Consider the following 12,098-nt stretch of genomic DNA (forward strand, 5'->3'; position numbering starts at 1 on the left):
ATGGCAGGAGCTTATCTATCTCAGCCAGGCTTCTGTCAGCCTGCCCACGACACACAGCTCTTAAATCACAGCAGGCAGCTAACAGGGATAATAGCCTGTGTGGCTCTGACGTCTGTCTCAGCAACAGCAGGAAGACTACCGTCAAACAGATCCCGGATGTAAGGAGAGGCCCAGAGACGATGGATGGTGCCAGCACAGCAAAGATGCTTTTACTTGGGCTCGCAGTCAGAGATGAAATGAAAAGCATTAGTGTCCAAGGGGATTTATTTTCCAAGAATGATCTTTGCTAACATCACCTCAGTTGCCAGAAAAAGTCCCTGCAGGCTCTGGGTACCACCACATCCAAAATGGGTGACACACAACAAACCAATAGATCTGTACACAATACAAACCCCCTTACAAGGAGAGAGGCACCCATCCCCCAGGAGCTCTGCCATCCCTCACTGCATCATGAAGCAGGTGACAGATAATCGCAGAGATATTTACTAATGGTCCAGGCATACCATCATCTTCCCCTTCAGTTCTCAGGGAGAAATCAGACTTCAGATAGCAAAGCAGCTGCCCCCGAGATTAAGCATGACCCCAGCTTCCCCAACGTCTCAGGGCTTTATTTGTTATCCCCTGCCAGGCAGCTCAACCAGCCTTACAACTGCTTCTGCACATGGTTAAATGATGCAGCACACTGAACCACAGCAGCTCCACTGACATTCAGGAGGCACAACACAGTGGGAGGGCTTCCAAGCCCAGCACACATGCACTGGGCTGGATCGCCTTGGGGTGACCCCACCTCTCCAAGGCTGAGAAACTCCTCCAACTACTGAACAAGTTGCAAAAACAGTTCTTACAGCAGCCTGGCCGAATCAGAGCACCAGGCACCCCACACATTCCTTACCAAAACAAGCTCCTCCATTGTAAGCCCCTCCAGCACTCCCTGGCCCCTGCAGGGATGAAAGGGTGGACAACCACCACCCTCCCAGTCATACAGATCACATAACACATAGCAGGGGCTAGCAAAGACTTCCCTTTCCACCACCCAGAACTTTCCCTTGAAGTGCCTCAGGCAAAACAGATTAGAGGTGACAGGCAGAGACAACACAAGGTGCAAGGTTTGTACTGTACCAACCACTGCCAATCCTTTATAATCTTCCTCAAAAACACTGCAGTACACTTAACGTTCAGGGGAAACCACACTCTTCAGTACAGCCACGCTGACCTGCAGATTCCGAAACTCGTAGGAGTGCTCTCTATGCACAGAGCAGGCAGCTGCTGAGGGAGCAAGCGGGCAAATTCCTGGCCTAATTCAACTGTGTTTTCAATACTATTTCTCCTATATGCAGGAGATCCTAAAGCACTTTCACCCTGTTCCTCTGAGAAACACAGACGAGCACTACTGTGCCTGCTCTCCAGAGAAATGTAGGGATGTTCAGAGACTCCCCTCAGGTTATACATGTCACTGACAGAACCAGAAACAGTACCTAATTCTTTAATCCTAATTCTTTAACCACTCTTGCTCAGCTGTGGGCTTCACCTATCAGGCTAGGCCCCTGGTTAAAACTGTATCACTCAGCTCATAAGCAGGGTATTGAGTCACGCTGCTGAGAGTTTCTCTGGCACTATTTGCTTTTAACGTGACATTGTAAAATCAGTGGAAATGACACCCTATTTCAATTTGACTTGAATCTTAAATCAACTTTAGTTAATGGAGTAAGGTCATTTCAGTTTAAGAAAGTCATACAGCCTTTAGTACTGCGCTCATGTTCATTTCGATTCACACTTTCAGTTATACTGGAGAAGCCTTCCCTCACATACCAGTGCTCTCCTACAGCCACACACCCAAGTGAAATATTCAGATGATGCATCAAGCTGTGCTAAACAAAGCAGCTGAGGGTGAAAGGAAGAGCAGCAAGAATCAAAGGAAGGAAAAGAATGTAGAAGGTGCCACGTAATTTCTGACCAAATAGAAATAACTGGAGTGAAGTTGCCCCCAAAAGTATATAGGATCTCCTCACTGCAGCCTCCCCTTCACCCTCCAGAAAGAGTAAGTGCCAAGAGACAGACCCCTCCTCGGCCAGCCCCAGGGACAGTTGACCAGAAGAAACCTCTCCAGTCTGGGTCCTCGAAGATGTAAGGCAGGATACGGGTGAGGAGCCGGCAGCAGTTCAAGACGATTTGCCTCTCCTTCTCCGTGTGGCAGCCGCTCTCTGCTCCCTGCACCAGCTTCTCCACAGCCTGAAGGAAACAAAACCAAGGCAGGTAGCATCAGCCTGGACACAAGTTAGCATGACTTAGACAGGTCTGTCCTGCTGGTGACACCCTCACAAAGAGCTATAAGCAGTTCTTGGAGCCCATTTTCTCTGAGTTCAATGGTACAGGCACTGTTGCTGTTTGAAACACTGCAGAAATAGGGTTAATGATCTTAAACAGACCTTCCTGAATTTCTACTGTCCCACTGCAAGAGATTTCACAGTCCAGGGCTAATCCATGCAGCACACGTGTTGTGTCACGTGAGACAGACAGCCACAGCACCAGAAGGCTCCTTCCAGCAATGCTCCATGACACCACACACTGCAAAGAGCAGATCAGATTAATCAGCCGCATCAGGTACACGAGACGCAGGCAGAACCAAGGCAGCAGCACTGTGCTGCATGGTGTGAGGCACTGGCAGAGGGAGATTGCACAGAAACACACAAAGTCTGACATATCTGTATGTGCTGTTGTGATTAGAGCAGGGACCTCTCCTGACTCAGGAGGTGGGACCTAAGCTGCTGCCTGTGACTATTAAGTGTACAGATATGGCCTCCAGCAGAGGCTGCCGAGGTCCTGCTGCAGAGCAGGGTGGTAGCCCAGGTTTCCCCCAATGGCCCTGTGAATAGGACTGCTGCTCTGGAAAGAGCTTCTGGACTGAGTCCCTGCAGTCCATCCGATCACTACTGAAACTGCCCATGGAGACAGTCACACTGGGTTTTTCAGAATAGCACATGGGTCTTGCCAGGCAGTAACCACAGCCCCAAGAGGCAGCGGCAGGTTTTACCCGCAGACAGAAAAGGGCAGCTTCTTCCCCCAGCAGCTGCACCCACTTGCTCTTACTCCCTGATCCCAAGGGGAAACAGAGGGGGAATGAAAGCCAAAACATTTACCAAGGATTCACCTTGCTGCTTTTTAATTCATGAGGTCATGCGTCTCTGCTTATTTTCATAGCAGACTGTCTGGGTCACTGACTCTGCTAGCCTGCGTCATTGCCTTAATGGGTATTTAAATGTTGTTTGTGTAGCCTCAGTCTGTCCATACACTACTCTATGACTGAGCTTAACTACTTTTTCAGGCACATTTATGACTCTGTACAGTCTGAGTCTCCAGCCATGACTGCAAATGATGTTTCAGCCATGCTGTTGTGCTCTCCACAAACATGCAGCATTGCTAAGTCCAGTGGCACACTGCACCTGGCACAGGTCAGGGCTCTCTGCCTGGCAAAAGCACTGCAGGAGTCTGCAGGATCCTCTGACCCTCATATCCCAAGATCTAGGGCTCCTGGATAAACAGCTCTGCAGCAACCAGGTCTCCCAACACATCTGTTTCCAGTAGGGAGAACAGCCCCTATTTTAGTCTTGGTTTTGGGGGAAAGAGGACACAGAGACAAAGGGGTTATGTGGTCAGTACAGGTCTCCCCAGCCCTTCTCAATTCCCAAGCTGCTGATTGCCAGAAGCCAGGAGACAGCACTAGGGAAGAACCATTCCATTTTTCCTCGGTTTTGTATTCTTTCTTAAGTATCCACTACAGGCATGTGTCTGAGGCACGATTCCCAGTCAGAGGTACCTTCACTATGATTCAGTAGGTCTCATTCACATTTTGTAGAGCAGGAAAGAAAAACAGGACAACGACAACCATTTAAAACTGGGAAAATGCCATTCCAAATGCTTCCAATACTACAAATTCAAGGCTACTCTTTCCATGGCTCACATCGGGAGCATTACTAACACCTGCACTTTCCCAGGCAGAATAAGTCTCAGGCTGTTGCTCACCAGCTTCACAATTTGCCAAATCTGGCAGGGTAGGAAACATGAGTCAATGTCCTTTGTGCTCCACACAAGGACATGGCAACACCAGAAGCAGCATCAGGGATGGTCTGATGTCACAGCAGAAGGAAGAAAAGTCTTAAGATCTTCCCCCAACTTCATCCAGGCAGTTGTACAGTGACAACCTCCACATCCCTCTGGGATCTATCGGCTTGAAGCCAGACTGATGCATGGTGAGGAGCAATTAGATGCAGACAGGGTATCGGATGTACCAGCCTCCCCACAAATATGCAGCCTTGGTACAAAGTCCCCTAAGCAGCAAGCAGTTTACATAGCAGGCAAGACCCAAGAGGGCAGGGTGAAGCACAGGATGGGGACAAGAGGAAAAAGGCTCCAAAGTGAGAAAATGCCAGCTGTGGTGTGTGCTAAGCCAAGAGAGGAACGGCTGAGAGTTACCATCAGGAGGAGACCGGGACAAGCAAGCACATCATGTGGTACAAGGAAATAATATGATACCTGTCTCCCCTTGGGAGCCATAGGACTACTGATGCAGGGACAGCCTCCTACTAGCATAGCACCAAGGAATAAGACAGCACCAATCTTACCTTGTAACACAAAGTCGCCAAGTTTGAAGGTGATTCTTCTCTCACTGCTCGGATCTCCGCAGCTGGTACAAGGGCAAAGACATCCTGAACTGAAGTGGCTGTGTCTGCCCAGAACTGGTCCCAAAAGGCATCATCCGTTGCCTCCACGGGCTGCAGAGAGACAAACATGGTTACAGATGCAGAACCACCATTCTATGAGGTCCAAACATCAGTGATTATGCCTGGCTTGGGGACGGGACCAGGCACAGAAGAGGTTCAATAAAACATACTGGCACTGGTTTTGTACCTCAACTTCTTTGGTATCAGGGCTTTGGCTGATTTGATCTCCCAAACAGATCATTCCCTCACAGCAAGGGGGTGAGCAGCAACACATGTATGTGACCAGCTGCATCAGACTGGGACTCTCCAAGTCTTTCATGGAGTCACAGCATACATGAGGCCTCCTGCTTGTCTGCAACCTAGGGCATGTATTACAAGATCTTTACCAACGCACAGGGGCCAGGCTGCTGTCATGTACTCTGTCACCTTCAGAGCAAGCCAAGGATGCCCTGAGCGTGCACTGGAATCACTTCTATTGTAACCAAAGTCTCGAGGAAGCAATCAGAGCCATCTGACATTAGGGCATGAACAGACCCACGGAACTGACAGACCCACCCCAAAGCACTTACACATGCAACGGAATTGATCTTTCTGAATCAAATATTTATGGGGAACTGGACTCAGTGCAGCTGGTCGCTGCCAAGGCTTTGTTCTTAAAAAGCACTAAGTGTGCAATTCAAAGAGGAAGATGGAAGGAGGAGACCGAGATACCAAAAAAGCAATCCATTTCAGATCTGTGGTCTGAGAAGCCCACTCCCCATGCCTGGGAACACACCTCTCCCAATTACCTTTTCTGGCTCTGCAGGTGCAGACAACCCCTTCTTTTACCAGCACCATTGTTCCCTTTTCACAGTGGGAGAACAAGGGTTCTCCTCAAGCCCACCCTGCAACCCCAGTGCTAGGGCTGCTGCCCACAAGGACGGTCTGTTTGCCAGCCTGCAGCTGGAAAGACAGCTCTGTACAGCTGACTGCAGCGTCCCAGTGTTACTTCCCCCAGCTTCTTCCTGACAGCGTGGCATCAGCTTAGAAATCAAAACAACAATGATGACAACCTGGGCATCAGGTTATATGTGGCTGAACAAAGCAGACTGGGACCTTGCTTTGCCCTTTGTGGCTTTCCAGAGCCAGAGAACAGCGCTGGCTATTCAAGGTGAGGCAGAGGCTCAGACACACAGGGCCAGCGGTGCCTCCAACCCTGTGGAAACATGGCAATGACCTGCCACTCCCCAGAAGGTGAAAATGCCAGCACTGTTTGCTAAACAAGAAGGCATCTCCATTACACAACGTCTCAGGCATCCAAAGCCTGGGAGCTCTGAACAATCAGGAAAGACTTAACTTTTCAGACAGCCTAAACCTGAGCACAGCTCTTCCCATCTAAATGCTGATACTTGCCAAGAGATAGGCATTGCCCAAACAAGGCTGGGAGTGCTCATCCAGCCCAAAGGTCCTGCTACAGGAGGGGGATAAATACATGTGTATTTATGCCAAGCAATGTGAAAGAGATGGATCCATTATTTCAATCAGAAAAGGAAAATGGAAGCTTTTCCAGAGGAGTTTCCCCAGCCATGCTGAGGTGTGGTGGCACTTTCGGCAGGTCAGAAGAGCTGTCCACCTGAGCACCCCCAGCCCTTGGCTTGGGGCGAGGGGGAGCCTCCTGCTCCCCCTGCAATGTGCAGCGGCTCTAAAGCAAACAGCAGCTCTCGCTAACTGCAACAATCGGCACCGTGGGAGGGGTTACCACGTCAGATGGGAAAGGGGCAAAAATATGAACATGTGTTTAACTTAAACTTGTCCAGCTCTATGCTGTTTCTAAATGCAGCCAAGACGCGACTCTGGGGAGAACAGCTCATTCACAGCTCTGACACCAAGAAGTGCTGCATTTCCCCCTTTGCTATCACCTTCTGAATTAACAGCCACAGTCTGCGAGCAGGTGATGTGTGACTACCACCCAAAGGCCAAAAAGTGAGGCTACCTGCCTGCCCCCAAACTGGTATAGCAGGTTACTGCCCTGCAGCTCTCTGCCTTAACGCTCCAGTGCCATAGAGGCTCCTTATTGCTTGTCCTGGTCCTTCCAGCCATGCAATGAATCAGCCCAAGCAACTCCCCAGTCTTTAAAAACAAAACCAGAAAAAAACCCACATGTGTTTAGGCATCTTCTTGAACTCTGCTCGAGTGCTGAAACACTCTTCGTTTTATCACCCGGCCACCAAAGCAAGGTGCCACCAAACCTCCTTCCGAGGGAGGAGCAACTTTTTTCCCAATGGTTCAAGATCCCAGCTCCTCAGAGGGGATCTGTAGGAACACCCAGGTGTTTACAGCCTGACTTTCAGCTTCCTGAGCATGTGAAGGAGCTGTGCTCTTCTGCAACCTGGCATGAAATGCTTAAATGGAAGCAAAGCTGTTTTGCAAATCTGATCTCTAATTACACTCCTCAAAAAGAGCCAAGTATTTGGAAATCCAATCCATGTAATGCACAAAACATCCTACACTTCCTATACCCCCTTTCAAACCAGGTACCACAACCGCATGTGTAATTGCCACATGTATCTACTGGCTGCCTGCCACAGCCACTCCCACTGACAACAGTGAGCAGCAATTGCTGCTAATTGGAGATCATGCATAAATAATGGTTTCACTCTCATCTAGAGGGGAAGGAGAAAACCATTTCCCTCCAGTAGACACAGATCCCTTTACCTCCCACTAGCCTGAGGCCTCCTCAGAGGTTGAACACAGCCGCTATTTTACAGACGGTAACACAACAGCTAAGACGGATTGAAGAACACAGTCTCCGACTAAAATGACATGGAGGTAGAGAAGCATAGCAGCAATTACCCAAGCTGCAATGTTGGATGCTGCAGCCACATTAATGTCACGGCTGCCACCTTGGCAAGCAGATTACGCTAAAACACCATTTCTTTCAATTTTAATAGCTGCAGCAAGTCAGCTCCTCATCCAACAGATGGTATCCCGTGTACAATCCTGGGACATGGATTCAGTACTGAGTCACTCACAACCCCGCAGCCCCCTTTTTAATTAACAGTCTGGCATCATGAAGCTACTCGATCCACGTAATATTAATCTCCTTGACAGAACATTACTGGATGTTTTTAAGCTGATTGTATTCTGCACACAGCATCTCTGGGGATCTAAATATCCATTTCCTCGTGCTGAGCTCACCCAACAACCTGTATCTAGCTCACAGAGGAGGGAAATACAGAGACCCAAAACAGTCTTGTTCACCAGCCATGGATATCTTCATTTGGAAATGTCAAGATTTAGTTAAAAGTGTTGGTACTGCACATGCTGCAGTAACAAATCCGACGGCACCACAGCTAGCCTTGACAGAGCTTTAACCAGAAGAGCTCACAAGGAGCTGAATCCTCACCAGCAATGCTGTGAGCTGGGGCCACTTCAGATCCTCCAGATCAGCACAGATGTGTCCTCTCTTGGTGAGGGAGCTGCAGCACACAGATAAGAAAGAACCTGATGTGCCTCCAACGTAGCGCAGACAACCAGCTCTGCACCAGCAGTGTAATGAGAACGAGGCCTTCATCCTTGCCGCAAGAATCAAGGGCTCGGTAGCTCAACTCTACTCTGGAAACACAACCAGCACACCTGGAGAGCAAAGGAAGTTCTGACCCGCCGTGCACCCCACTGCAGAGGCTGCTGAAGTTACAGAGCTAACTGGCAGAGAGAGACGTTGCTGCCTGAACCAAGCTCTCCACACCAAAGGGAAGAGACGACTGTAGCGCAGGGTGGCTGCCGAGAGCACAGTGGGCAGAGCTGAGCTGATGTGACATCTCGGAGTGGGCAAGGAGGGAGACTTTTGCCTTCAGTTCACCTGGGCAAGGCGTAAAGACCTCCCACCTGCATGCTGGCCACACAAAGGTGGAACCAGTCCTACTGGACACCTCCAGTCTTTATTTCCCAATAGTTATAAATGTTGAGTTTCAGGTTCTTTAAAGCACACCATAACGCATGCTGTAGGACTCAGAAAAGGAAGACGCTCAGCTTGCAAGCATCTTGCTAGTTACCGAACAGAGAATCACAGCCCTGAAGAGGCAATCCCCAGGCAAACAGGATACGTCACAGGAAATAGGAAAACTGAGTCGAGCTGACCATGTCCTATAAACAGGAAAAGGTCCCAAGGCACAGCCCCCCCCATTTGTTACTGTCCTCAGCCTGACGCTAGTACCACCTTCGCTTTCTCTTTCAGATACAATCCCTCAAAAACTCAGGCAGGGTGAGTGTTTGCACCCTCCTCCCAACCAAGAGCTCTCTGCACTTACACCTTTATATCGAATGCCCGTTCCCAACAATTCCTCCAACATGTCCCTAGTGGAGGACTGTCCTTAAACCAATGCTGAAGCTGCTGCAAATCACCAGCGGAGAATCAAGGGGGCAAGCAGCCACTAGTCTTGCTCACTGTATTCTCCTTTTGCTTCTTGCCAACACGCCCACTGTGCATCCCGTCAGCCAAGGTAGCGAGGCATTTGGGGCAGGGACTCTCCTTTTTCCAGGACTCAACAGCAGAGCAGGCCCCTCGTCCCTCACCAGCGTTTCTAGCCAGTACTACACAAGCTCAGGTAATATGTGACAGCAGCGTGCTCCTTTCCACCCCACATGAGGCAGAACTGTGGAGTGTAATGACCAGAGAGCCATTCATGCAGCCCCTGATTGAGCTCTAGGAGATCAGGCAACCCTGCAGGGACAGCAGATTAGTTTGAGGCAATTCACGCACCTTTGTACCACCCGTTTATGAGCCACCGTGCAAAAGGAAAGCCTGAGGACAGATTTTTCAAAACATTAATAACTAGCAAGATTCCATCCCTGCTGCCAAGGACAGCAGCTCCACACAGATTTCAGAGCAACAGTAAATTTTTCTATAGGGTCTTTGCAGTCAGCAGCGCAGAATCAAGGAGAGGCTCCACATGAGTCTGTCACCAGTTCTCTGCTCCCATAGCAGAGACAGTGTTGCAAAGGAAACTGGAAAATGGGATTTGTGGAAGTCTGGCAGGGAAAGCCTAGGACAAAAGTCAGCTGGGTGAAGTGTTAGTTATAGCTTTGCTTTTAAGACAACAACTTTGCTTTTGATCAACCTGAGAGACTTGGATGCTTGAATCAAGCTTGAATACTATCAGAAATCGGCTACCAGAAACCAACCTCTCTCTAAGCACAAGATGTACTTTCATCAGGTTCAAATTAACAGCCTGTTGTATTACTGCATTTCCACATCAGGGAAAAAGAAAGGACTGGAGTTTGTCCCTCCTGTTTGATCCTTCCCGTTTCTTTAAAAGCAGAGGCATAGCTAGCATTAAAATATAACAAGCTAGTTCACAAGATCAAAATTTCTTATGTTCCAGTCGGTTGCTTGCAGAAACCGTTCACTAGTCAACTGGCTGAGAAAAGAAAGCGTGTTTCCGCAGCAGTTACAGCTCCCAGCTTCAGTTCCCTGCTCTGCCACTGACTACTTGTCACACTCACAATCTACGTTTCCCTTCACCTGTTAAGCAGACAGCATTTTTATGGGCAATTTGGGAGGGCTCACACATTCTCTATGATAAAGCACACCTGTTTTATTATTAAAAGGGTGGGCCCTATCAATTTAAAGGTGTGCAGTATAATGTAACATATATATATCATATAAAAATCCTAAAGCCCATTTCTCCATGTGTGATTATAAATATACATCTGTAGCATAAGCTAATTCCTTTCTTCTGGTAATACTGCCCTTTTCTAGTCACTGAAATCATTCTGAAGTGATTTTTCTTTGTTAATACTCTTACACCTTCAGCATTTCTCTTTGGCAATTAAAAAAATCAATTAAGTCAATTTCATTTGTGTCCAGACTTGGTTCGATTTTCCAGTTCTGGGCTCCACGTGTGCTACAAGCATTCAAGTGTTACGTCCCTTACAGATTTATTTAATTGTTTTTAAACGTTCACAGGGGAACGCTCATATTTTTTAATTAATGAAAGCCTGGAGATTATAAGAACTTATTTTTAAGAAAAATTTAACTTCAGTGTCAACTCTGAACCTTCACTAGTGAGTGAACACTGCTCAACCACTTCCTTCCACCAGAGCCTTAGGAAACACGGCATAGCGCATTGCTCAGCTCATGGTTTCATGTTACCGATGATTTGACGAAAATCTATTTGTCCAGCTACCTGATGTCAGAGGCGAAGGCTGCAAAAAAGGAGACACGTTGCTGAGAAAGCAAAGCGTATTTTGGGCTAATAGCTTTGAAGGATTTGCCTCTCTCCATTATTGCAGCCTGGTTTTGAATCCTGGGTCTCATGGACTAGGAGGTTACACGGAGGTTGGTGCTGGTATGAGCTCAGAGGGCTCCAGGAGAGTCCAGTCACGCATCCTGCACAAGCAAACACCAGTGCCCTTCTACAGTATGTAAATATGGGAGCGCCAACACCCCACCCTTTTTCCACATGGCAGTTAGTCTCACCTAGACCACAAGGATGTGAAACAAATCCAGCCAAGAATGAAGCTTTTTCTCCTTCCTTTATTCGGGGCCCCAGTGAACCTTCTTTCATTACACACGTCGATAAACTGGGGGAGGGGAGCACTCTCTTCTTGGCTGGCGACATGAAGGATTGCCTCATACAGGATTTTCTTTGTGAAGAGCAGACTGAGAAGATCCCTATAGGCTTGATTTCCCCCCCCCCAATCTCACTTTATAAGCATGTTTCCCAGTGGATGAAGGACAGTCCAAAGCTGAAGGCACTCTGAACTATTTGGCATCCAAAAGAGACTATGGAAGAATCCCTTAAAACATTAATTCATCCACTTCTCTTTTTGCCTAGTGATGTTGTGGAACATCCACAATTGCAGGTTTTTAAGAACATGTTCACAGAAGCCATTCCTGAGCAATGCAGATAGAAGCAATACTGCTTTAGAAGGTATAAACATGATCTCTCAAAGGCTCTTCCAGCCTTACTTTCTATGATTCATTTTCCAGTCCTAGTCTTCATCTCTCGAGTTTTCACACAGATTTCCTCCTATTACTCTTTAGCCCTTTGCATCCATACTCTTTTCTTCTGAATTCATTCCCCATCGTTAAATATCTTTCTGCCATGTTCCCAAGTTTTCTTAGCAGCTGTTATTCCCTCACCACCAAAGGCGGCTCAGAACAGCATGATTCTCCGCTGTAGCTCAGAAGAACCTGAGATGCAATTTCTCAATAGAGCAAAACCCCTCTGCTCCTTAGACAGGACAGCCTACTATTTTTCTGCCAGTGTGCTGCTGGGCTCCCAAATTAAGACAAGAACTAAACGAGCTCCCAGGACATGAGCAACATCTGTTAGACCTCTAGGCAGCCACCCTCACTATACACCATCCTGATTTCCTTTCGCTTAACCCCTCCTC

The 12,098-nt window shown here is 48.1% G+C and overlaps 1 protein-coding gene across 1 annotated transcript in view; it reads right to left on the minus strand.

Moving 5' to 3' along the window:
- Nucleotides 1–9,186, minus strand: part of HID1 (HID1 domain containing) — a 27,434-nt gene extending 18,248 nt beyond the window's left edge. Inside the window, exons 1-3 of the mRNA XM_009323813.1 lie at nucleotides 9,145–9,186; nucleotides 4,620–4,769; nucleotides 2,059–2,229 (exon numbers count right to left, since the gene is read on the minus strand). Coding sequence (XP_009322088.1) covers nucleotides 2,059–2,229; nucleotides 4,620–4,769; nucleotides 9,145–9,186 — 363 coding nt within the window. The remainder of the gene's footprint in view (nucleotides 1–2,058; nucleotides 2,230–4,619; nucleotides 4,770–9,144) is intronic.
- Nucleotides 9,187–12,098: the final 2,912 nt, after the last annotated feature.

Source organism: Pygoscelis adeliae, unplaced genomic scaffold (assembly GCF_000699105.1).
Source record: "Pygoscelis adeliae isolate BGI_AS28 unplaced genomic scaffold, ASM69910v1 Scaffold75, whole genome shotgun sequence".
In the NCBI taxonomy this organism is placed as follows: Eukaryota; Metazoa; Chordata; class Aves; order Sphenisciformes; family Spheniscidae; genus Pygoscelis; species Pygoscelis adeliae.